At 50.8% G+C, this 26,072-nt stretch overlaps 1 protein-coding gene across 3 annotated transcripts in view; it reads left to right on the forward strand.

Moving 5' to 3' along the window:
- The first annotated feature begins 9,780 nt into the window (after positions 1-9,780).
- The window catches only part of CCDC17 (coiled-coil domain containing 17), a 61,822-nt gene continuing 45,530 nt past the window's right edge, over positions 9,781-26,072 (forward strand). For 2 of the 3 annotated variants that reach the window (XM_066597958.1, XM_066597959.1), the window contains exons 1-9: positions 9,781-9,869; positions 11,325-11,539; positions 11,806-11,940; positions 12,059-12,115; positions 15,483-15,612; positions 15,740-15,947; positions 18,970-19,086; positions 19,838-19,974; positions 20,193-20,315. In XM_066597958.1, the coding sequence (XP_066454055.1) occupies positions 11,330-11,539; positions 11,806-11,940; positions 12,059-12,115; positions 15,483-15,612; positions 15,740-15,947; positions 18,970-19,086; positions 19,838-19,974; positions 20,193-20,315 (1,117 nt within the window). In that variant the 5' untranslated portion in view covers positions 9,781-9,869; positions 11,325-11,329. The remainder of the gene's footprint in view (positions 9,870-11,324; positions 11,540-11,805; positions 11,941-12,058; positions 12,116-15,482; positions 15,613-15,739; positions 15,948-18,969; positions 19,087-19,837; positions 19,975-20,192; positions 20,316-26,072) is intronic. The other variant, XM_066597960.1, reaches the window with a different exon arrangement.

Genomic DNA, 26,072 nt, shown 5'->3' on the forward strand with positions numbered 1-26,072 from the left:
TTTAAATGCTGCTGTCAGAATTGACAGTGGCAATTAAAGGGTTAACAGTTCTGATGAGCCATCGGTCGTCGGCTGTAAGAAACAGCCGGTGCCTGTGTTGTATGGAGAGAGATCTGTACGTCCTATAGCGTTAAGGGGTTAAAGTATAACTAAACGTTTCAGAAGTTCTGACGTGTTATGGCGACATGTTAAAGGTTTTAATCCGTGAAGGTTAAGAGTGCTGAGACAGCTAGAAGGAACAGGCAGAAGCGCTCCGCTGCGCCCCCGGCCCAATTGGCTGTCATGAGCGGTGATCGTATTCTATAGACTCTGCGGAGCCTGTACACCACCCTGAGCAGTGACCGAAACCGCCAAAGGGACACGGCGCTCAGAGGAGCTCTTCTGGCAGTTAGGGTTTCAGCACCTCGAACCCCACTGGCAGATCACTGGAACATGGCAGACGTTTAGTTACCCTTTAATTATTGTTACAATTCTTCAGCAGTGAAGGGTGGCAGTGCCAGACAGTACAGACAAAACTTCAAATCTACTGTACATCACAAGAAGTCACTTTGTAATGGGTTCACTGTATGGGCTAACTACTACCTGCAATCTATCCCATTACCCACTACCTGAAAAATATCTCCTCCTTCTGACATCTTTTCTACATTTGCTACTGCCTTCCCCGGCCACAGCTCCACCTCCTGTGAGCAGTGCATGATGGGAGGACAGGAGGGGCAGCGCTGTGCTGTATCTCTTATGGGAAGTTCAGTGCCGGCAGCTCCTGTCTGTCGGCTTCAGCTTTCTCTGGCTCTCAGTGAGAGGGAGGTTGGTGCAGGTAAGGTGTAGAACCTGTGAGCTGGGGGTGGAGCTACAAGGCTGGTAAGTTGTAGGACCTGCATGTTGGGGGCGGAGCTACAGTGCTGGGCTTTAAACAAGCTCTATGCTTGCTGGGGGTTGTAGGTAACAGTCTGCTTACTGTGGAAGTGATGCATATAAACACAGCGGCTGCACTGATGAAGAGGGCGGTCCAGAGTGGCGGATGAAAGGCACAGGTTGTTGCTACGTACGGCTCACTCAAACATATGTTTGGGGCCTGTGTATTTTTTTCATGCGCGTATTTTACGTGTTTAGTGCATATGTTGAATCCCCATAGCCTTTGGTGAGTACTGTGTGCCAAAATAGGACATGCTGTGTTTTCACACAGGTGTGAGTCGCCCAATAAAAATCAATGGGCTTTTACCACATCCACCCATGTGAGTGAGCCCTGAGCTGCATCTCCTACATCTCAGCATTTACAGAATTCCTGTTTTGTGCCCAGAAAACTTTTATAATCCATTAAGGACCAAGCGCCATAAATCTACAGCGCTTGGTCCTGGGCTTTATTCCCAACAGATCATAAATATACGGTTCGGTATTAAAGCTCCTGCCATCTGGCAGGTTGTGTCATTGCTGTCACACACAGCCGAGGACCGGGAGGAGGACTTCTCTGTTACAATCTACATAGCACTCAAGTGCTACCGGCAGAGCTGTTTCCTGCATGGGAACTGATGATCACTTGCGAGTCCCAACTTGGCAGAGCTGCAGGGTCCTAGCAGACCCCAACCTGCTCTAACTGTGACCATTATCACACTATGGGCTGTTTACTCCTGTAACTGGGGCTCCTGTGGCTGCTCCAGTTAGTGAAAAAATTTAAATGTCCCCCGGCAGTCTGATACCCTGTTTCCTCAAAATAAGACCTACCTTGAAAGTGAGCCCTAGCTGGATTTTTTGGGAGGCTTGAATTAGCCCTACCCTGAAAATAAACCCTACCTACACTACATAAAAAAAAATTACCTAGCAGGCTCAGTCCAGGTCCCTCCTTCTTCTGTTCATAGCTCCAGTGCCCGCATGCTTCCCTCAGTCCTGGTCATGGGATTTATAAATCCCGCCTCCAGAAAGTGATGGCTTTGATTGGTTCATCGACCACTGCTCAGCTAATCAATGCAGCACTTGATGAACTAATGCGATGGTGGTGATTGGTTCAGCCACCGCTCTATTGATTGACTGAGCAGCAGTCGAAGAACCACTCAGCGGCCATAGCGTTGTGGTGAGATTTAGGAATCCCATAAGCAGGAAGTGATGTTGCACGAGTTCCGAGGACTACAGGAAGCGCGCGCCGAAGCTATGAAAAGGAGCAGGAGCGACCTGGACCGAGCCTTCTAGGTAAGTAATAAGACATCCCCTGGGGCAAAAAAATTAATATAAGACAGGGTCCTATTTTTGGGGAAACACTGTATGATGTTATGAGGGCCATAGATGGGAAAAAATATATTTATACATTTTTTTAAAACTTATTTTTGTAACAAAAAAAATGACCGGTGCCGACAAACAAAACCTATTAAAATTCAGATTATTCAAATTTATATATTAAAATGTGTGAAACAAAACGCTTCCATCCTGGACTTAGTTCTTAATTATTAGAATTAATTTACATTAAAATCCATTTAATGTAAAAGTTGGTTTTTTTGTACACTGTACCAGTAATAACTTTTTTTTTACAAAATCTGTGAAAAGCTGTTTTTAAAATATAGTCCTGAATGTAACAAAAAAAACCTAGGCCCATAAACCCCCACATGGCCAAAATCGCTGCAGGGCCTGGTCCACAACACCCTGGTCTTTAAGGAGTCAATATCAGCCACGTAGGAAAAGCTAGAAAACCCATTCTGGTGATCCCACTAAAAAAGTTAAAAAAAATACAGCAGGCCATCGCTCCGATGGAAGTGCGTAAAACCGAGTGGTGGTAAGCTGAGCGAAGTTGGTGGTGGCTCGTCCGGCTGGGCCCAGAAGGCTATGGAATGAACTGTGCAACCGGAGAAGCCCCCCTCGACTTGGAGGGTGATGGTTACAAGCCCGCCCCCTCCTGCCCCATGACACGGGTAAACAGTAGCATCTTAGAGGTCATACATCTTGACTTTTCGAAGTTTGGAAGTGACATAAACTGACAACATGGAAGGAGAGCAGCCATCTGGGGAGCTGCAGCGTATGCTACATGTTTACAGACCGACCGGAGGAAAAGCCAAACTGCACCAGCTGCGAATGCAAGCTTGTGTCTACTGGAGAAAAGGGTGCGAAGTCTTCAGGAGAGAATAGCTACATTGTAACTCATTAACCCCTTAGTGACCACCCATCTGGTTTCACTTCCTGAGTGGCTGGGTTTTATCCTACAGGGCTGTGAAGTCACGTTGGCCCTGTAGGATAAAGCTGTAGGTCCGCTCACGGCTATCTCCCACCTCCGGTAGCTTTGACCTGTCACTGGGGCCCCCAATGTGTGGTTCCTGCTCACACGATCGTCATTTAACGGATAATGGCAGTCAAGTTAAAAATAAGTTAGTTTCATCTCCCCTCACCAATTGGATCATCAAGGAGAGATGAAACTTCTTACCAGAGGCCTTCGGATATGTCCCCTGACACAAACATCCTCCACTCTCTCTGGCTTCTGTGCATGCACCCATCAGTAAAATGGCGGACGCATGCGCAGAAGGCGGGAAGGGCCTGGGAAATTTAAAATCTACTTGCTCCAGGCTCCCAAAGGTAGCTGAGAGTTTAGAGCAGTGATTGGAGACTTCTGCAAGCGGTCCCTGGTCACATGATCAGTTATCCCTGTGCTATTGGGGGAATTAAAAAAAATGCAGGCTACCTATAAGCAGAGAGATGGTGAGGGAACACTTAGCTAACTTACATGAACCCAAGTCTCAAAGTCCAGATGAATTACATCCTAGGATACTAAAGGAAGCAGCGGAGGTAATTGCTGAACCACTCACCATAATCTGTGCAAGTACTTGGATGAGAATGGAGTAATTAACCAGAGCCAGCATGGGTTTGTAACAAACAAGTCATGCCAGACTAATCTAATTTAATTCTATGACAGGCCAGGGACAGAGACAGATTCAACCTGTCTGTGTGAGATTGGCCTTAGGTGGATTCACAACTGGCTGAGTGATCGTACTCAAAGAGGGGTCATAAATGGCTGCACATCCAAGTGGAAGAATGTATCAAGTGGGACCACAAGGCTCTGTCCTGGGCCCAGTGTTGGTCAACATTGTTATAAATGCTGTGGAGGAGGGAATTGTGGGAAACTGATCAAATGTGCCAACGACACAAAGCTAGGAGGGATAGCTAACACTAGGGAAGAGAGAGAGTATTCAAAAAGATCTAGAAAAGCTTGCACAGTGGGCAGCGACTAACAGAATGGTATTTAACAAGGAGAAATGCAAAGTCCTACATCTGGGCAAGAAAAATGATGAAAGCACATACAGAATGGGAGGAATTGGGCTAAGCAGCAGCACATGTGAAAAAGACTTGGGTATACTAATAGATCATAGTCTGAACATGAGTCAACAATGTGATGCAGCAGCCAAAAAGGCAAACACAATTCTGGGATGTATTAAGAGAAGCATAGAGTCTAGATCACATGAGGTCATTATCCCCCCTCTACTCTTCCTTAGTCAGACCTCATCTGGAATACTGGGTCCAGTTCTGGGCACCCCACTTTAAAAAAAAGACAGACAAACTGGAGCAAGTTCAGAGAAGAGTTACCAAGATGGTGAGCGGTCTGCAAATCATGTCCTATGAGGAACGGTTAAAGGATCTGGGAATGGTTAGCTTGCAGAAGAGAAGGCTGAGAGGAGACTTAATAGCTGTCTACAAATATCTGAAGGGCTGTCACAGTGCAGAGGGATCAGCCCTATTCTCATCTGCACAAGGAAAGACTAGAAGCAATGGGATGAAACTGAAAGGGAGGAGACACAGATTAGATATTAGACAGTGAGGGGGATCAATGAGTGGAGCAGGTTGCCACGGGAGGTGGGGAGTTCTCCTTCAATGGAAGTCTTCAAACAAAGGCTGGACAAATATCTGTCTGGGATGATTTAGTAAATCCTGCATTGAGCAGGGGGTTGGACCTGATGACCCTGAAGGACCCTTAAAACTCTACCATTCTAGGAGCAATTCATTGATACGACCATCCAGCTTCTCACATCCCAATAATGCGCCCCCCTCTGGTAATGGGGTGAAATCTCTTCTCTGCGTCGTAGAGGTTTCTAGTGGCCAACAAGCTCTACAATCGAAAGAAGAGGTCACTACACACAAGGGGCCTCCGAGAGCCTCTTATAGGCCAAGGGGGAACCACTTTTAGGGCCTCCGGTGACAAAACCGTTCATCTAATCACCACAACTCCCATCATTATCTGCCTGAGATGGAACTGCATGCCGGGTTCTGCAGCAAAATGACAACTACTTCTGGGGGCACAGGAGGGTTTTGGACAGAGTGCATTATCTGCAGTTTGGGGCAATTGCCCCCCAGGCAAACAAGAAAACTCTTCCCAGAGGGCCCTTGGACTTGAGCCTGGACTGAAGTATTCATCATCCAAGTGTGAATCTGCCGCCATCCGCTCCTCTGTCCGTCTCCTCACCTGTCCAACCGTCCACTGACTGCGGTGACCGCTGGGGTTCAAGTGTTGCTACAATCAGGCGACTGACCTGAAGTAAGATGTGCGGAGCGTTCAGCGCTGCAGAGCGAGGACAGCCGCATTACATGGCCGACGCTGGTTTCCTTCCCTCTTGTGAGTTCTTTGCGTATTTGCACACTGTAGCGATGTTCTTTCATTTAGCAGCCGCCCTCTTCCTTGCAGTCTTGCCTCTAAATGTGTATTGTGGGGTTTGGGTAGTTTTAAAGCCCTTCACAGTTGGGACTAAAACTTCCAATTTTATTAGAAAAAGCTTAAAAACACTAAGGCCGCCTGCACACGGGCGGAAATCCCACGGCGGGATTTCCGCCACTGAAAGTTTGCATAGGAGTGCATTACAATACGCACTCCCATGCAGACGGCCACGGTTTGGCCGCGCGAAATCTTGCGCGGCAAACAAACTGCGACATGTCCTATTTTTGTGCGAGGCACGCACTCACCCGGCCGCCGGCTCCGGTCTGCGCATGCGCCGGCTGCGCCACAGCCGGCACATGAAAGAGCTGGGGCCGCCAGGTGCGGGAGAGTACGCGCTCGTCACTGCAGGCTCTCGGGTCGGGTCCCGCGGCGAGAATTCTCGCTGCCGGATCCGACCCGCCGTGTGCAGGCGGCCATAACGTGGGGGCACATACAAAAAACAAAGTAGTCCCTAATAATTAGGGCACAGACAGTGATATCTGGAGGTATCAAGTAGACGCCTAATTCCAGGTAAGTATAAGGCTATGACTGCTCAGCCCTCGATAGTAGGATCACTATTATAGTGCATAGATGTCCTGCTGAGCTGTTTGTAGGCAGAGACAAACATGGAAGTAACTATTATACTCTTTCTGGGCGGTGAGGAAATGACGTGCTCGGATTGGTTATGAAAGCCCAGGAAGTATCAGTATTTGCTGTGAATAGTGTCCAAGCAGCGGGATTACTTCGCAGATCCTAATATAACGAATGCACAATAATAGAGGTTTTCTCTGAAGATATAATCAGATTATACGATGGCCTGGGAGATCTTATATACTTAGTTGTACAGGATATTTCTATTCATACTCCACTAATCATTTGTTTGTTACTCGACGCGTTTCTCCGCTGATGCATAGCGGTTCATCAGGGGTTTACAACGTATATGATGATAATTCATAGGGTTAGGCCAGATGGGTGACCATTATGTGTATGTCCAGGCCTGACGGAAAAGGTTTAGCTGATAATAGACAAACTCATCTCTTCTTACCATTGACCTGTAAAGGTCATCAGTTTTTTAACCATTTAGGAGACGTACAAATGTAACATTGAGTATCAACATTTTGAGGAACATTTTGTTTTCCTGCACCAAGCCAAGATTACAAAGGCTCCTAGGTGTCAGAATGATGGAGACCCCCACAAATGACACCATTTTATAAACTACACCCCTTAATGTACCCACTGAGGGGTCAGGAGGATTTTTACCGCATTGTTTTTTTTCAGGAGTTAATGCAATTTAGAGGAGAAAAAATAAAATTTTATATTTTTGTCATTTTAGAGGCAGTTTTTTCCTACAGTGCACAAGAAAATGAGGATTTACACCCCAAAATGGATCCCCGTTTGTCCCGTGTTCAGAGACATACCCGTTGTGGCCCTAATCTTATGTCTGGATGCACAACGGGGCCCAAACCGAAAGGAGCAGCTGGTGGCTTTCAGAGCAGACATTTTGCCTGAAGGTGATTTAGGCCTCATTGCCCACTTGTAGAGCCCTTGAACGGCCAAAACGATGGAAAACCCCCACAAATGAGCGCATTCTGAAAACTAGACCCCTTAACAAATTCCTCTAGGGTTGTACTGCGTATTTTGACCTCACAGTACTTGAATTAATCTAAGCAAAGCAGAAGGGAAAAAAATTATGATTTTCATTTTTTTGGCAATTGTGTCATTTTAAAAACAGTTGTTTTGTACAGCACACATAGGAATGAGGACTTTCACCCCCAAATAGATCCCCCTGTTTGTCCCGTGTTCAGAGACATAGCCGTTGTGGCCCTAATCTGCTTACAGGACACATGGCTCGGCCTGTAATGGAGGAACAGCCGTTGGATTTCAGTGCACAGCTGAATAAATCCCCGGCCCCATTGCTCACTGGTGCAGAAAAGAAACTGCCTCCCTAAAATCACCCCCCCCCCCCCCCCCTTCGCGCCCTTTTCGGCATTCGCAAATCTTAGATAAAAGTAATAATGTGAACTCTGTGGTATGTCCGAAGACAGGGGTAATTAGGGGGCTGCTTGGGATGGGCACATGGGGCTATAAACCCGGGTATCCCCCCTCCTCTCATGCTTTTTGGGGGTATTTCGTGACCTCAGCAGCGGGGATGGGGTGTAGAGCGTGGCGCTCTGAGAGTCGCTGTAATCTTCCTGCGGTGCGGCGGTCTCACACAGAAGGCGCCCAACAAGCTGCTCCTGGAACTGCAGGAAGGCGAGCGTTCCCCGGGCTTCTTGTAAATGACGTATTACAGGTAGCGGTCTGCCGCAATCACACGGCCGGATGGGGAATCTGCTTGCGGAGCCGGGCAGTGGCCCTATGTACGGCCGTGTAATGTACTGCGTATAACTGGGTACTCACACAGGCGGTCATGCGCAGTACACCTCTTTTTGTTTGTATTTCCCGCGCCGTCACTTAGTGATGACACGGTACCCGCAGCCCGTATACGATGTAGTCACATATGGGCTGCGGGTATATCTGTCACCATGGAGCACAATGGGCTCTATGTCACAGATATCCGCGGTAAAATAGAACCTGCTGCGTTCTCTTTTCTGCGAGCAGATTACGTAATTCCGACCCGCTAATGTGAGCGGAATGTGTAATCTGTGCATCCGATTGATCCGCGTATCACTGGGGTTCACACGCATGCGGAATCTGCAGTAACTATCTGGTCGCATGAGACCGGCCTAAGCTAGATCGCTACCTTTTTATCACATGACCGGGGACCGCTGGACGAGCCTGCCGGTCGCTCCAGGCTGTCACTGACTGTAGGTAGCCAAGAGCAAGGAGATTTTAAACTTCCCAGGCTCGCCGCCTCCTGCGCATGTGTCCGTTATTTTGCCAGCGGGCGCTAGCGCAGAAGCCGGGGAAGGTTCACGGAGGAGGATCGCATCGGGGTTCATATGCGGAGGCCTCCGGTAAGAAGTTTCATCTCCCCTCATCGATCGCATCAGTGAGCGGAGATGAAACTGACTTTTTTTTTACCTTTACGTGATCGCCATTATCCCGCGGCCGCCATGACCTCTACAGGTTGTCGGCGACCCTTCGGTAACCATCAGCATGGAGCGGTCCGTCCACAGCCCATGGGGAAGCAATGGGCGGTCACTAAGGGGTTAATGGGAAAAAATCTAAATCGCGCAGGAAAAAAAACATGTAAAATTTAAGAAAAAACAAGTGCAGGCGCGCCTCGTCACAGATGGTTTTGTTTGGCTCCCTGACGAGCCGCAGTCCCGGCGTCCGGCCTGTTTGCGCGGTTTCGGCCTTCGGCTGGACGCCATTCTCGGTGATGCAGACAGAATCCTGGTTGGAACGATCGGGTTTCATTACTGAAGTGGAGGCCATGAAGTTCCCGTCGCGGTTCGGAGTTTGTTCCGGCCAGAATAGCGCAGTTCATTATCCTTTTCTCTTGGCACAAATACGGTAAGCGAACCGGACACCATTAGCGCGATCTCACGGAGGACGCCCCAGAATTCCGCACCAAAATCTGCGCATTTTACTGTGGGTTATCCGCCATTTCCATTCATTGCATTTCGGGGCTGACTGTTCCACAAGTTCTGCACTGTTTTTGTGTAATACTTCCGCCGGTGTGAAAGCGCCATTGTTGGTCTCAGGAATGGCGACGGTTCCACTTAGGTTTCTGTTTGGATGCCATTTTCAGGACGCCAGAAGAGAAACGTGACCAAAGCAGGGCCACTGAGGCCACAAGGCAGACGTGAGCGGCGCCCTGTAACGCGCTCCTTCGCTTTGTATGCGGGCTCCATTTTTTATATTACTGGGTGGAACATGACGGTGGTTACCATAACAACCCACAAAAACCTGACAGAAAAGAACCCACGAACCTGACCAGAGCCTTATATACAAGTACTGTGCCTGAAAGGGGAGGAGTTCTCACCAGCAACCAATCAGATCGCGGCTTTAACTTCTCTAGTTGTCCTGGCGACAGCAGAGCTGGGATGTGATTGGTCGCTTTGGGAGAGGGAGCAGCGGGCGGGACCATTCTCTGTATCATTCACCCTCTCAATCTACCAGTAATAGTATAACCCAGATACTTACGCTCCAATCAGAGCTGAGGATATCAAACAGACTCCGCCCACGTCCTGTCCCGCCGTCTCCATGGATACCAGCGCCGCAAACTTCGCCTGAAGTGCAGAGCCTGAGTGACCCGAGAGCTACGGTGAGTGACCCGTGCGGGTGTATGGGAGCCCCGGGGAGTGACCCGTGCGGGTGTGTGGGAACCCCCGGAGAGTGACCCGTGCGGGTGTGTGGGACCCTCGGAGTGACCCCTGCGGGTGTGTGGGAACCCCCGGAGAGTGACCCGTGCGGGTTTGTCGGACCCCCGGGGAGTGACCCGTGCGGGTGTGTGGGACCCCCCCGGAGAGTGACCCGTGCGGGTTTGTCGGACCCCCGGAGAGTGACCCGTGCGGGTTTGTCGGACCCCCGGAGAGTGACCCGTGCGGGTTTGTCGGACCCCCTGGGAGTGACCCGTGCGGGTGTGTGGGACCCCCCTGGGAGTGGGCCATGCGGGTGTGTGGGACCCCCCGGAGAGTGACCCGTGCGGGTTTGTCGGACCCCCGGAGAGTGACCCGTGCGGGTGTGTGGGACCCTCGGAGTGACCCGTGCGGGTGTGTGGGACCCCCTGGGAGTGAGCCGTGCGGGTGTGTGGGACCCCCCTGGGAGTGAGACGTGCGGGTGTGTGGGACCCCCCTGGGAGTGAGACGTGCGGGTGTGTGGGACCCCTGGGGAGTGACCCGTGCGGGTGTGTGGGACCCCTGGGGAGTGAGCCGTGCGGGTGTGTGGGACCCCCCTGGGAGTGAGCCGTGCGGGTGTGTGGGACCCCCCTGGGAGTGAGCCGTGCGGGTGTGTGGGACCCCCCTGGGAGTGAGCCGTGCGGGTGTGTGGGACCCCCCTGGGAGTGAGCCGTGCGGGTGTGTGGGACCCCCCTGGGAGTGAGCCGTGCGGGTGTGTGGGACCCCCTGGGGAGTGAGCCGTGCGGGTGTGTGGGACCCCTCCGGGAGTGAGCCGTGCGGGTGTGTGGGACCCCTCCGGGAGTGACCCGTGCGGGTGTGTGGGACCCCTCCGGGAGTGACCCGTGCGGGTGTGTGGGACCCCCCGGAGAGTGACCCGTAAGACAGGCGAGTGTTCCCGCCGCACTGCGGTGTCCTGACGCTGGGGGTCAGGGGTCACGGTGCCCGCCGTCCCATCCGCCAGCAGTACTGCGCTTGGTGACGTCCCCGCGGCTCACAGCACGCTTGCTCCACGCGGCCTCCGCATCCGTCCGTCTGGCCATTTTTTTGTGTGTTCACGTCCGCAAAAAAAAAACTGACTGAAGCGCAATTGTTTTTTTTTACATCCTTGAAACAATTAATAAATAACTCCCCGTCTGGCGGGCGCTGCCTGGATGGGATCCGCGGGCCGTCCGATTTTTAGGGTTAATTCAGTAGAATTGGTTTAAACTTTGCCCAGGCGCACGCTGCATCTATAACGGCCCGGTCAGTGCGGTGCGACTGCGCCAAAATACACCGTGAACATAACCGTAAGGTAACATCCTGGCAGTTCAGCATTTTCCCGTATTTGCCGCATAGTTGGCGGTCCTCAGCGCCGCTCTCACCGCTCCTCTCTCGCCCTGCAGGCAGTATGGCGGATCTTGGCGCTCACCGATGCCGCAGCTGTAATATGGTTTTCCGTTCCGCCTCCCTCCTGGAGAAGCACAGAGAGAAATTCTGCATTGGAAGCCAAATAGGAGACCCCACCATCCTGGGCCCCCAGTACATCGCCACGGGGGTCCGCACATGGCCGTCGGACGGCAGAGAATTCCCACGCAGGACGGAAACGCCGGATTTTAAGGTGAGGAGGAGCCGTGTGTCCTGGGTTACATGAAGACCCTCCGATCGGAGACCCCAAACGGCAAATCTGTCTGACCTCTCAGCGACTCATCACCAGGCAGATCGGCTTCTCAGGGCTCTGGGAAAGTTGGGTGCTGTGATGGTAGCCATGTTGGCTGTCACTGTGCTCTCCCGGGGATGGGCCCCTTGGAGCCACAGTAGGGGGTCGCTCATGATCTTCATGTTTCTCCCTGTCACACTGTAACAAGTCTGTTTATTGCGCTGTAGACACGAGACAGCATCGCACGACTGAGAGCGAGAGAGAACCTGCTGAATGAGCGAGAGCAACGCCTGATCGGCGAGTATGGGGGGCAGCCGGGGAGCCTCACAGACAGCAAAGCGTTAAGGAACCTGACGGAGGAGGTGAGCCATTAACCCCGCTGATGCTGGGGAGGGCTGCATATAATGTACTGCATGTAGGGGTGGATACATTGTATCTCCAGGCCTCCTGACGTTACAGCAGCGCTCTCCTCTGTCGTAGTTCCACAAGTTGAGGAAGTCGCTGGAGGGTTCCGTTCCGACGCTGCGATCCTTTCAGGTAAGGATGGAGAAGCAGATCAGGCAGCAGTGGTCTCGCTCCCAAGAGTTGATCTCCCTCTTATCATTGGATGGCCTCTGGCAACTAACTGCTCATAGGGGGCTTCTGAGACCCCCCCCCATGATCAGGGAGAACCACTTAGCAAGTGCACATTATACACCACTTAACCCCTTGAGTGGCACGCCCGGAAATTTTCCGGGATGAGCTCCACTGCCCATAATGATATAGCCCGAGCTATGTTTCACTATGGGAGCTGCAGAGCACAATGCCATAAGCTGTGACAGTGTGCTCTGCCTGCACAGACCCACAGACAACAGTGCAGGACTGTGAACAAAGAAGCAGGAAGATATTACCGATCTGCCTGCAACTTCCTGCTTCTATTTTTAAACTCCTGCACTGCTTTGTTTACAGGTTGCCACGGAGACCACCAGCTTGTCAGAAGTCGGCCAATGGTCTCTATGGCAGGGACAGCTGGTGCTTGGCTGTCAGAGGATAGCCAGGCACCAGCTCTTACAGCAGAGAATGGAGAACCTCCGCTCTATGCTGTGTTAACCCTTGACATGCCGTGGTCTATGCGACTGCAGCATGTAAAGAGATCAGGGGGTCCTGATGGGCCTATGTGGAAGTCCTCTAAAGGGACAAGGGGGGGGAGTTAAAAAATTATAAAAAAAAAAAAAACAAAACCCTTTTCTCCCTTTACTTTGTAAAAAAAATTAAAAATAAAATTACACACGTGTTATCCGTGCGCCGTAATGACCCAGAGGAGGAAGGTAGCACGTTATTTAACCCCTGAATGATGCGGTCCCTTTTTTTGCGATTACTATGATACCAAACTTGTACAGTTTTATTTTTTTGCTGTACTACTTGTATTTTTTTTCAAAGACATTTAATTATTTAAAATTATTTTCTGCCGCCATCTTCTGCGCACGATAACTATTTTATTTTTCTGTCGATATAGTTCAGCGCCGGCTCATTTTTTTGCGTCCTGTTGTTTCCGTTAGTACTAATTAAAAATTCATACGACTTTTTGATCGCTTTTTATTGCATTTTTTCTGGGAGACGGGGTGACTGAAAGTGGCGTTCTTTACTCTTTTTTTGGACGACGTTCACCTGGCGGGGTAAATAATGCGCTACTTTGATAGATCGGACTTTTACGGACGTGGCGATACCAGATATGTATTTTTCTTTTATGATTTACATTTTTTATTATAGATATGGCAAAAGGAGGCGATTTAAACTTTTATTCCTTTTTTTTTTTTTTTTTCAAACTGTGAAAACGCCCCAAAAAACCTCTTACACTTTGGTTTAGGCGTAACCGCACCGGCCTGCAGAATGACTTCAATACATTATTTATACGGCTCAGAGAATGCTGGGAAAAATAAAAATATAAAACATGCAGAATTACAGATTTTGTTAATTTTGCCCCTAGAAAAAAATGGAATAAAAAGTGATCAAAATTTTACATGTTCCTAAAAATGAGATAAATGAAGCCTGGAGTTCGTCCCGCAATAAACACGGCCGTCTGGAGCGCCGGCGATGGGAAATAACATTAATACGGCTCTTGGAATGCGGCGACACAAAAGCAAACCTTTCAGAAAAAAAATGTTTTAAAAATATCAAAACCTAAAACCCTGTATGAACCCGTTATCGCCGGATCATGTGACTCGGAATAACGACATCACACCATTTATTCTGCACGCCGAACGCCGTCAACATGGAATCCAAAAGACGAATGGCAGGATTTCTTTTTTCCCCCCCCAATCTCCCTACAAATTTTTTTACAAAAGTTATATAATACATTATATTTACCCAAAAATGATGTTAAATGATGTCGTTAAAAAGTACAACTTGTCCCGCAAAATGCAAGCCCTCATACGGCCGTCAGAGGGGAATGAAGAAGGTATGGCTCTGGGAACACGACTGGAAAATTAGCTGAAATTAAATGATCGGCCCATCTAAAGAACCTGCCCTGGTGGGTCTGACGGGGGGGAAACCTGCCACTCAAGGGGTTAAAGAACCTGCCCTGGTGGGTCTGACGGGGGGGGAAACCTGCCACTCAAGGGGTTAAAGAACCTGCCCTGGTGGGTCTGACGGGGGGGAAAAACCTGCCACTCAAGGGGTTAAAGGGGTCTTCTCCTTAAAGGTATGGTCAGACATAGCAGAAATGCTGCAGATTTCCCCAATAGTGCAGATTTTGCCTTGGAGTTTCCCGCAGCATTTCCCAAGGACATGTAATCCCCAGTGTCACAGAGCGCAAAGGCAAACCAGAAGAGACTGTAACACCGGGCGTCGTGTCCCTGACCAGGCGCCGCACACGGGACCGCCCTACACGAGGCTCCAGAAATAACCTAGAACACACGGATCATTCATGTCATCCCAGCCGGGGGGCCTCGCTTGTGTCCAGTCACTGCATACAGAGCAAGTTATTATTATTTGGGGGCTCTCATGAGCTTCTACCACGCAACATACCGCTGTGTGCCGAAGAGTCCCAATCCGTCATCTTGGCGTGTATGCGCGAGTAATACACACCCAGATGGGGCATCTCACCCTCTTGTTTTGTGCACTGTGAGTGAGAGGCAGCGTAATATGTGTTGGTTATCGCATAATACACTGTAATAAACGCTCTTGTGTGCGAGTATAAAAGATGCATAATATCGCTGCACGTCACGGCCTGACACCGGGCGGATGTCCCATAAACCAGGTAAAGGGTAATAGAAACATATCGACCTCATCAAAGGGGCGCGTTCAGACCCGTAGGTACACTGGTGCCCTCCATTGGGTAGATCACCCTTATCGTGCATCATTGTCCTGGATGTTACCTATTGTGAATGGAGGGACAGTGCGCACGCTCTACCGCTGCTCCATTCACTTCTATGGGACGGAGGGAGATTGCTGCACTTGGCTGTCCTCCCTTAGAAGTGAATGAAATGGGGGTCACTCTTGTGGACCGCCGCCTTTCACATCGGGCATTCCTGTGGATAGTAGATACATGTGGGCAAACCTCTGTAATGGAAATGACTGGGCATCCATATAATGTATGGGCCCCGGAGCGAAGGCCCTCTGTGTGTGATGTGCCTGGTAGACGCTGTAGAGAATGTAGTCTTGTTGCAGCTGATTGCTGGCAGTGCTGGCACTTGATGGCCAATCCTAAGTACGGGCGAGGGTATATTCTAGTCTCAGGAATCCCATTTAACCCTTTCCCAGAAAAGGATGTACCGTTATATCCCAATTGAGTTGTTACCACAGTCAGACATAGCGGTACGTCCAGTGGATGGCACAGGAGCTGCGCCAACAGTAGTGGGTGCCGGCCATAATATACTGTATATGCCTGAAGTAGAGCGATACTGATGTCATTTACTCATCGCAGGGCGAGTCCGGTCTTTGCTCTTACTGGGATAAGGAATACCGAGAACGCATCCTGGAAATGACAGAGGCTCATGAACGGCACCTCGCCGACATCCAGACCCGAAACCAGGCGCTGGAGATGCAGAGAGAAGGTCGGTCCTGGCATTACATGTATGGCGGATGCATTCGTGCCGCTCTCGGAGCGCTGGGCCTGGGGGAGGGGTCACTAATATCTGGGGCTTCACCATCAAAAACTAAAGAACCATTTAAACTTCCCAGAATCCATCCAGGCAGGAACAGCCGCCAAAGACCAGGCTTTTTTTTCCATTGCAGAAATCCGCCAGCGGCTGTCGGACGTGGCCAGCAGCGGCAGCGCCAGCAGCCACATCGAGCAGATGCTCCTGGAATTAAAGGCTCAAGAGGAGAAGAACCAACTGGCCCTGGATGCTCTGAGGGACCAAGTGGTGCTGATCCAGTCAGAGAGCAGGTACCGACGGCTGATTGGATGGTTGGCCGCGTCCTCGCTGTTTGTTCTCAGCGCTTATTAGTATCAGTATTTGGTTTTTGTCTGATGTTCTGTTTTAGATACATTTGCCTCCTTTTACATACACTGTCTGTATACATAGTTTTTTATGTTTCTGTCCGCTGTTCTGTACCCCCTGCTTGTGCTGATGCTTCTCATACTGATTCCTTTCTATCATGTGTGATTTGCCTTTTATTTCCATTCTTTGTCATTTCCTCTTCCCCTGTGGTTTGTACATCACTTAGTGTTTATTAGAATCCAGACCAGCTGGCGAAGGGGCTTGACCCGAAACGCGGTTTCACCTGCTGGCCTTATATGTTGTCCAGTATGACAGAAGTGCTTTGACTACCGCCCCCATTTTGGAGAGCTGCGCCCCTACCTCCAGTATTCTATCTCCTCCTCCTCCTCACATTCACGGCCCCCCAGGCAGAGCGTCTTCTGGCGGGCAGCACCTTCACCATCCCAGAACCTTCATCGGTTCCCTACCTCCACCGGGTCTTGCTCCACCCTTCGTTCTTTTTCTCGCTTTGCCATCCCGGCTGTGACAGCTCTTATATTGGCTCCCAGCAGTCTAGAAGCTTCCACTACACCTCTTGGAACGTAGCTGTGCGCACGCTGTACGAGGATTCACACACGTCGGGTGGCATAGGTTGTAGATCAGTCTGTGCAGAGGTGGATACTTTATACATGCACACCTTTTCCAATCCATCTGCACGTTCCCCATCAATGACATATTTTCGGTGGGAGAGAAATGGGGATTCCTTGGAATGACTTAACTGAAACCCGTCAGGAGGATTTTATTAGCAATTTTTTGAAAATAGAATCTGAGTTCTGCGTGTTCCTGAGGGGGTGTCGTCTCTCCTTAAGGAGAGTGCCCAGAAGGCGTGTGGAGACCTACAAGGCCATGCATGCTCTTCTGGGTAATATATGCAAATGACATCCCTTCCAACCCACGTCAAAGGCCTCTCACCAGCTGAGCCAGAAACCTACTGCCCACTGATGAGGGGCGAACACCCCGAAACAGCTGTCTGTGTATGGATCCTGGCTTAATGTCCTATTCCCAATCATTGTTTTAAAGACTTGTTTAAAGATTTGTACATTGATTTAAAGGAATGCGGCCATCCAATAGGTGCCGGGAGCCGCTACGGTAAGCGCTGTAGTTCAGTACTAGGGGTGGACTGCGCATGCGCGAGATTGCTAGATCTCTCGCGATGTTACCCGGGCAGCTGTGGTACGCAATGTAACTCATTGCGGAGGATCCCATACCTGCTGCGCATGCGCGGGAATACTAAAAGTCTCGCGATAATTCGTAAGCCAAGCAGGCTTCAACGTCAGATAGACTTACCTATACTATAATTTAAATAGGTGGCGCTGCGGAGGGATTGTTCCGTCTCCCTCATTTGCATTTCTGAGTGTTTTACATCGGGAAGATCATCTGTAATAATCCTGTAAATATCCGTATCTGAGATCGCACACATTTATAGAATAAGACTTGATTCCTTTTCTAATTTCTCTAACGATAGATAGTTGGAGTTGTCCTACATAGAAACGTGTCAGACCGCCGACACTGGATTGGAAAGGGTTAAGGAGGGTATGCTTTTAACAGCAATGTACAAGAAGGGAAGCGTGCAAACACTATGATTATACACACATAAGATGGCGGGGTTGGTGGGCGTGCGCTCCGCAGGGATACGTGAGCGCATTTGTAGAACTACCCACTGCTGGATATGTGGCATTCATGGTTGGCACATTGGGGCGGTAGGTGGAGTTTTGCGCTCTCTCATCTCTGATGGTTCTCTTGATGTGTTGGCATCCATCATCATCATGATGATCACATCAGTGGGGATCGTGGATATTCCTGCGCTCCATGCCCTTCCTTACTAGGAATATCCCCATACGGCAGAAAAGTGCGGGATTGGATGTGGCATTGGTCATTGGGTTGTGAACGGTTGTAGTAGGGTTAGCGTCCATTGAGCGGGGCCGCTCATGTCAGAGTGATCGCCCCACAGTTAGGCAAGGTGACCGTAGGTCCTGTATAGCGTCAGCGTGCTATAAGCATATAAGCCGGCCGTCCCTGTTACCTGTGAGCGCCGCAGCAATACCGGCTGTATAACCCGCCCCCCCCCGAGACGGTCGGCAGGTTATTATCGTATGTGTATTGGGGGTAATAATGGATTTAAAGTATCTTTGAATAAAGGTTTATATTTTAAAGGGGTCCTTCAGCAGTGATTGTTGCAGATGGATACATTGTGGCAAACTATCAATGCAGAAGAGAGCTGCACGCTGGGTAATGGCCCATTTAGACGGGCCGACAGGCATCTAAATGACGTCATCGCGAAGGTCGTTAGCGATTGTGCGGAGCGTTTACACAGGCAGATCACCGCTGGATCGCGGGCGTCTTGCTCAGCCCTTCCCCTTCCGTGTGATGCGCTGAGCGGGGAGCGTTTTCACTCGGAGAATCTCGCGATCCAGCGATGTTTTTTAGGGGGACTGAAAGTCACCGATAACAAAAAGTGAACAAACAGTCAACAATTTTTTGCATTCACACCGGATGATTACAGCTTAGTTCGTTTAAACACATTTTGAGCGATAATCGTCCCATGTAAAAGGGCCCTAAGAACAAACCATGACAGGATGTGTTACCATGGGGGCGTAAGAGTAGATGATCTGTCTGCTTTATAACTTCAGCACTTTGTTTGTTTTTTTTTTGGACTTAAAGAGACAGTTCACATTTGCGCACTTGGGACCCCCTTATAGAGCGCGGCTCCTGCACGGAAGGAGTTCATGAGACCCAATAACTTCAGTGCGTGTAATACTTGGATGTTGCAGGGGATTCCATGTTAACGGCAGATTATGGGGTTCCCCCAGCAGTCGTCTCCCTACAAGATACTTGGAGAACCCCTTGAAGTGTCTTTTATGCACTGGTGTTGGTGGAGTATACAGCGCTGCCGCAGATGAGTATATGAGTGTGTATTATTATCCCTAGGGCTAAAACTGAGAAGGAAAACAAAGAGCGTCCGTCCAGCAGCTCCGCCAAGAAGAAGGGTCCGCTCGCCTTCATCCCCCTCCCCGTCTGCGGCAGCAGCCTCTCCTCCGAGATCAGGTGATTCCCACAATACACCTCACCGACGTCAGCAAACGGTGGCGTCAAGATGAACGAATAGCCTTCAGAGAACAGTAAAGGGCCTGTAATCTGGTAATCCAGAAACGCTGCTAGTCTGGCATTTAGCGCAGGACGGCAGCGGCAGATTTAAAAAAAAATCACTTTTGCATTTATTACTGGTGAATGACAGATTATCATCATCATCATCATCATCATCATCATCACTTAGGCGTTTGTTGCTCACCATGTACGGGGTTAACCTTCCCCCAACTCGGGACTTTTTGCTGCTCTAAATGAGACAACATTCAAGCAACTTCAGACGAGGCGCTCGCCATTTACAGGAAAAAAATGTAGTAAAAAAGTTGCTGATAGGTGGCGCTATAGCTACACAAATCACACTGCAAACGTTCAGTGTGTCCCCCTTGGTTTGAAATAACGCTTTCCGTTAGCAGAACAAGTGAGTTTTAATTGCTACCTTCACACCCGACACTGATGCAGCCCGGTCACAGTAGACCTTGCCGCCGCCGCAGCGCCACCTATCGGTCAATTTTTTGTTTTTGTTTACACTAACATTTTTCTTTTTATAAATGGCGAGCGCATCATCTGAAGTGGCCGTTGCCCAAATTTCATCTTGTTTGGAGCAGCAGAGCGCCCTCCAGAGACCTCCAGGTTGTGGTAGTTTAACTTCGCTAACCCTGAATATAGCGGCAGCCGATCCCTCGTACGGTAATAACCCCTGATGTGTCCGCAGCGCTCTGCAGCTCGCCTACGTCCAGAGCGGAGGGACTGACCCTGCTGTCCTGGCACAGATGAGGGACCTGCAGGCAGAGGCGTTGGCATTTGAAGAGATGTCCCACAAACAGGAGCGGAAAGAGAGGAAGAAGAAACGTGAGTGTCGGCGATGGACGGTAACGTGGGGCTGGCAGGTGGAGAATGCATGTGATCTTCGGGGTGAGAGCTCGGGTGTAAGGATGCTGTGATACATGTAGTCGAGGCGTTGGCCCCCCGTCAGGTCGTCTTCTCTCTCTTCTTCTATCTGTCTTAAGTCCCGCTCAGCTCCGATATGTTGTTTGACGCTCCACGTATGAAATATGTCACAATTGCAGGGCATGATGGCGCCCCCCGGATGCTGGATGTGGAACTCATGGCAGTCGAGCTTGAAAATCAGCGTCTTGAGGAAGAAATCTTCAATCTCAGGCTGCAGCGGAGCCGGAAGAAAGTAGAGAATGGTGAGCGGATGCGTCCGTCGGGGGGGATTATATGTTAGTCCGTTCAGTAACAACCCTTCACGTTGGCCTGATGCCCTTGTTGGGTCCTCCGTAATCGATGGCAAGTCTTTGGGGGTCCTCCGGCGGCTCCTGTGATGGGCTGACGCTAGACCCCTGAAACCACCATAAATACATATATACTCGGCATCAGGTTCTGCATCACTGTATGATGCTGAAGCCTGGAAAGGGGAAGAACAAGTGTACAAACATCTAGGAGTCCAGATCTATAGGTCACTGACAGAAAAGGGAAACCCCTGAGCACAGACCCGCACGGTGGGGGTCCAGACCCCAGAGCCATCTGTTATACTGCAGCCTATACTATTACTGTGGGGGGGGGGGGGGGGGCGGGGCAGCACATTGGGGGTCCAGATCCCGGTACTGCCTGTTATACTGCAGCCTATAGTATTACTGGGGGGCAGCACATTGGGGGTCCAGATCCCGGTACTGCCTGCTATACTGCAGCCTATAGTATTACTGGGGGGGGGGGGGGGGCAGCACATTGGGGGTCCAGACCCCAGAGCCATCTGTTATACTGCAGCCTATAGTATTACTGTGGGCGGCAGCACATTGGGGGTCCACATCACGGTGCTGCTTGTTATACTGCAGCCTATAGTATTACTGGGGGGCAGCACATTGGGGGTCCAGATCCCGGTACTGCCTGTTATACTGCAGCCTATAGTATTACTGGGGGGGGGGGGGGGGCAGCACATTGGGGGTCCAGACCCCAGAGCCATCTGTTATACTGCAGCCTATAGTATTACTGTGGGGGGCAGCACATTGGGGGTCCACATCACGGTGCTGCTTGTTATACTGCAGCCTATAGTATTACTGGGGGGCAGCACATTGGGGGTCCAGATCCCGGTACTGCCTGTTATACTGCAGCCTATAGTATTACTGGGGGCAGCACATTGGGGTCCGGATCCCGATGCTGCCTGTTATACTGCAGCCTATAGTATTACTGGGGGGCAGCACATTGGGGGTCCGGATCCCGATGCTGCCTGTTATACTGCAGCCTATAGTATTACTGGGGGGGCAGCACATTGGGGGTCCAGACCCCGGTGCTGCCTGTTATATTGCAGCCTATAGTATTACTGGGGGGCAGCACAGTGGGGGTCCCAGACCCCGGTGCTGCTTGTTATACTGCAGCCTATAGTATTACTGGGGGGCAGCACAGTGGGGGTCCAGATCCCGGTACTGCCTGTTATACTGCAGCCTATAGTATTACTGGGGGGCAGCACATTGGGGGTCCAGATCCTGGTACTGCCTGTTATACTGCAGCCTATAGTATTACAGTGGGGGCAGCACATTGGGGGTTCAGATCCCGGTACTGCCTGTTATACTGCAGCCTATAGTATTACTGGGGGGCAGCACATTGGGGGTCCAGACCCCGGTACTGCCTGTTATACTGCAGCCTATAGTATTACTGTGCGGGCAGCACAGTGGGGGTCCAGATCCCGGTGCTGCCTGTTATACTGCAGCCTATAGTATTACTGGGGGGGCAGCACAGTGGGGGTCCAGACCCCGGTACTGCCTGTTATACTGCAGCCTATAGTATTACTGTGCGGGCAGCACAGTGGGGGTCCAGACCCCGGTGCTGCCTGTTATACTGCAGCCTATAGTATTACTGGGGGGCAGCACAGTAGGGGTCCAGACCCCATAACTGCCTGTTATACTGCAGCCTATAGTATTACTGGGGGGCAGCACAGTGGGGGTCCACATCCCGGTGCTGCCTGTTATATTGCAGCCTATAGTATTACTGGGGGGCAGCACAGTGGGGGTCCAGATCCCGGTGCTGCCTGTTATACTGCAGCCTATAGTATTACTGGGGGGCAGCACAGTGGGGGTCCAGACCACGGTGCTGCCTGTTATACTGCAGCCTATAGTATGACTGTGGGGGCAGCACAGTGGGGGTCCAGATCCCGGTGCTGCCTGTTATACTGCAGCCTATAGTATTACTGGGGGGCAGCACAGTGGGGGTCCAGACCACGGTGCTGCCTGTTATACTGCAGCCTATAGTATTCCTGGGGGGCAGCACAGTGGGGGTCCAGATCCCGGTGCTGCCTGTTATACTGCAGCCTATAGTATTACTGGGGGGCAGCACATTGGGGGTCCAGATCCTGGTACTGCTTGTTATACTGCAGCCTATAGTATTACTGGGGGGCAGCACATTGGGGGTCCAGATCCTGGTACTGCTTGTTATACTGCAGCCTATAGTATTACTGGGGGGCAGCACAGTGGGGGTCCGGATCCCGGTGCTGCCTGTTATACTGCAGCCTATAGTATTACTGGGGGGCAGCACAGTGGGGGTCCAGATCCCGGTACTGCTTGTTATACTGCAGCCTATAGTATTACTGGGGGGCAGCACAGTGGGGGTCCAGATCCCAATACTGCCTGTTATACTGCAGCCTATAGTATTCCTGGGGGGCAGCACAGTGGGGGTCCAGATCCCGCTGCTGCTTGTTATACTGCAGCCTATAGTATTACTGGGGGGCAGCACAGTGGGGGTCCAGATCCCGCTGCTGCTTGTTATACTGCAGCCTATAGTATTACTGGGGGGCAGCACAGTGGGGGTCCACATCCCGCTGCTGCTTGTTATACTGCAGCCTATAGTATTACTGGGGGGCAGCACAGTGGGGGTCCAGACCCCGGTGCTGCCTGTTATACTGCAGCCTATAGTATTACTGGGGGGCAGCACATTGGGGGTCCAGATCCCGCTGCTGCTTGTTATACTGCAGCCTATAGTATTACTGGGGGGCAGCACAGTGGGGGTCCAGACCCCGGTGCTGCCTGTTATACTGCAGCCTATAGTATTACTGGGGGGCAGCACATTGGGGGTCCAGACCCCGGTGCTGCCTGTTATACTGCAGCCTATAGTATTACTGGGGGGCAGCACATTGGGGGTCCAGATCCCGGTACTGCCTGTTATACTGCAGCCTATAGTATTACTGGGGGGCAGCACATTGGGGGTCCAGATCCCGGTACTGCCTGTTATACTGCAGCCTATAGTATTACTGGGGGGCAGCACAGTGGGGGTCCAGACCCCGGTGCTGCCTGTTATACTGCAGCCTATAGTATTACTAGGGGGCAGCACATTGGGGGTCCAGATCCCGGTACTGCCTGTTATACTGCAGCCTATAGTATTACTGGGGGGCAGCACATTGGGGGTCCAGACCCCGGTGCTGCCTGTTATACTGCAGCCTATAGTATTACTGGGGGGCAGCACATTGGGGGTCCAGACCCCGGTGCTGCCTGTTATACTGCAGCCTATAGTATTACTGGGGGGCAGCACATTGGGGGTCCAGATCCCGGTACTGCCTGTTATACTGCAGCCTATAGTATAACTAGGGGGCAGCACATTGGGGGTCCAGATCCCGGTACTGCCTGTTATACTGCAGCCTATAGTATTACTGGGGGGCAGCACATTGGGGGTCCAGACCCCGGTGCTGCCTGTTATACTGCAGCCTATAGTATTACTGGGGGGCAGCACAGTGGGGGTCCACATCCTGCTGCTGCTTGTTATACTGCAGCCTATAGTATTACTGGGGGGCAGCACAGTGGGGGTCCAGATCCCGCTGCTGCTTGTTATACTGCAGCCTATAGTATTACTGGGGGGCAGCACAGTGGGGGTCCAGATCCCTCTGCTGCTTGTTATACTGCAGCCTATAGTATTACTGGGGGGCAGCACAGTGGGGGTCCAGATCCCGCTGCTGCTTGTTATACTGCAGCCTATAGTATTACTGGGGGGCAGCACAGTGGGGGTCCAGATCCCGCTGCTGCTTGTTATACTGCAGCCTATAGTATTACTGGGGGGCAGCACAGTGGGGGTCCACATCCCGCTGCTGCTTGTTATACTGCAGCCTGTGGCATTGGTGGCGCAGAGCATTTGGCCGCAGTCTGTGGCGAGGATGTGTAGTAAATCTGTCCCTCTCTTATTGCAGGGCTGCATCCTCCGCCTTCTTATTAACAGACTGCAGAAAGGCCCCCCTGGACAGACCCCCCAATAATACGAGGAGCGGCGTCACCGATTACATGCGCAGCACGCTGGCGCACGGACGGATTATCGCCCTCATCACTCTGCTTTATCTGTACTGGTTTCATGACAATAAAGTTTAACCCTTCAGTAGTGAAGTTGTCCGACTTTGTTGTCCGCTCCCCATCTGAAGACCCCCGCTCGCTGGCATCCACAGGCCGGACCGCCGTCAGATGGGGGTTCAGCCTCTGAAGGTCAACAGAGAGGTTGAAAATGGCGACAAATCGCAGAGGGGTTCAGATTTGATTTCTTGCTCTCTACCTTTCATGTATGACTTCCAATAAAGCTTTTTGGTTTTGACTCTGCAGCGGTTGTGATCGTCTCCTGGGGGCTCCGTAACCCCCGCTGTGTCACCAATCCTCTCACATGTGGCCCTTTACTCCAGAGGGCCACGTGGACATGGAAATCCTCACATGTGCTGTATGTGCAAATACCATGCATGACTCAAACCTGGCTGTGGGGCAGCATAGGAACATCTAACCTGCCGTGTTTCAGAGCTGAAGTTTCCCAGCATCCTCCACCTTCTGGTGAGGAGCGTCGGGCGCTCAGAGCGCTGTCAAGTGACGAGTCCATCACCATCAAGCCCGCCGATAAAGGTGGAGCCGTGGTGGTGATGGACTCGATCCAGTATGAGGCTGAAATGTATCGACAGCTAGCAGATCTCAACGTATATGAACCGTTATCTAACAACCCCACCAGTCAGTATCAGACTCTTTTACGGAACATTTTGTTTGACGCCGTCATGGAGGGCAACATAGATCAAGCCCTTTATGATTACTTGTACGTAATCACACCAGTGGTGCCAACTATTTATACATTACCTAAGATCCACAAATCTCTTGTAAACCCCCCCGGACGCCCGATCGTCTCGGGGAGGGGATCGTTATTTAATCACACATCTATTTTTTTGGATAAGGTACTGCGTAGGTTTGCTACCTCGGGTGCCTCTTATGTTAAAGACACCAGTGATTTTTTAACGATCCTGAGTAAAACGACTATTTCAGGCGATGTGATTCTGGCCTCATTTGACGTGACATCGTTGTACACGTCAATTACCCATGAGAAGGGATTAGAGGCAGTGAGATACAAACTAGCATCGTCTGACATATCTCTCGAATGCGAACATGTTGTTCTATCTTTACTTGAACTTATTCTGTCCAAAAATTATCTTCTTTTTGCAGGCAAATACTACAGGCAGTGCCGGGGGACCGCCATGGGATCGAACGTAGCGCCTACCGACGCAAATATTTACATGAACAGATTCGAGGAAGAATTTGTGTATGCGTCTGCGTTCTGGCCCATGGTGGTCTCCTGGCACCGCTATATTGATGACATATTCTTGGTGTGGCGTGGCAATGAGAGTGACTTGATGTCATTCCACTCGGAGTTAAATGGCATTTGGCCAGAACTCCAATTCACTTTGAAATATTCAAGAAACGAAATTGCTTGTTCAGCATCTGCACATAATGTGCTCCAGTGACTTACATGCTAGAAAGTCGTGTTACCTCACACACAAGGCGGATACAGGGGCTGATATAGCAACGCCTGACTGCCGGTGAGCAGAAGTGTTGGGGGTGTCTGATGGCGGCGGGCGAAATACAGAGGATCAACATTATCTACAGCAAATAGCCCCTTTATAAGAGCCCCGCCCCCTCACCATTGGCGCTTCCTTGTATGGAATTATCTCC

This window comes from Eleutherodactylus coqui, chromosome 3 (genome assembly GCF_035609145.1).
Source record: "Eleutherodactylus coqui strain aEleCoq1 chromosome 3, aEleCoq1.hap1, whole genome shotgun sequence".
NCBI lineage: Eukaryota > Metazoa > Chordata > Amphibia > Anura > Eleutherodactylidae > Eleutherodactylus > Eleutherodactylus coqui.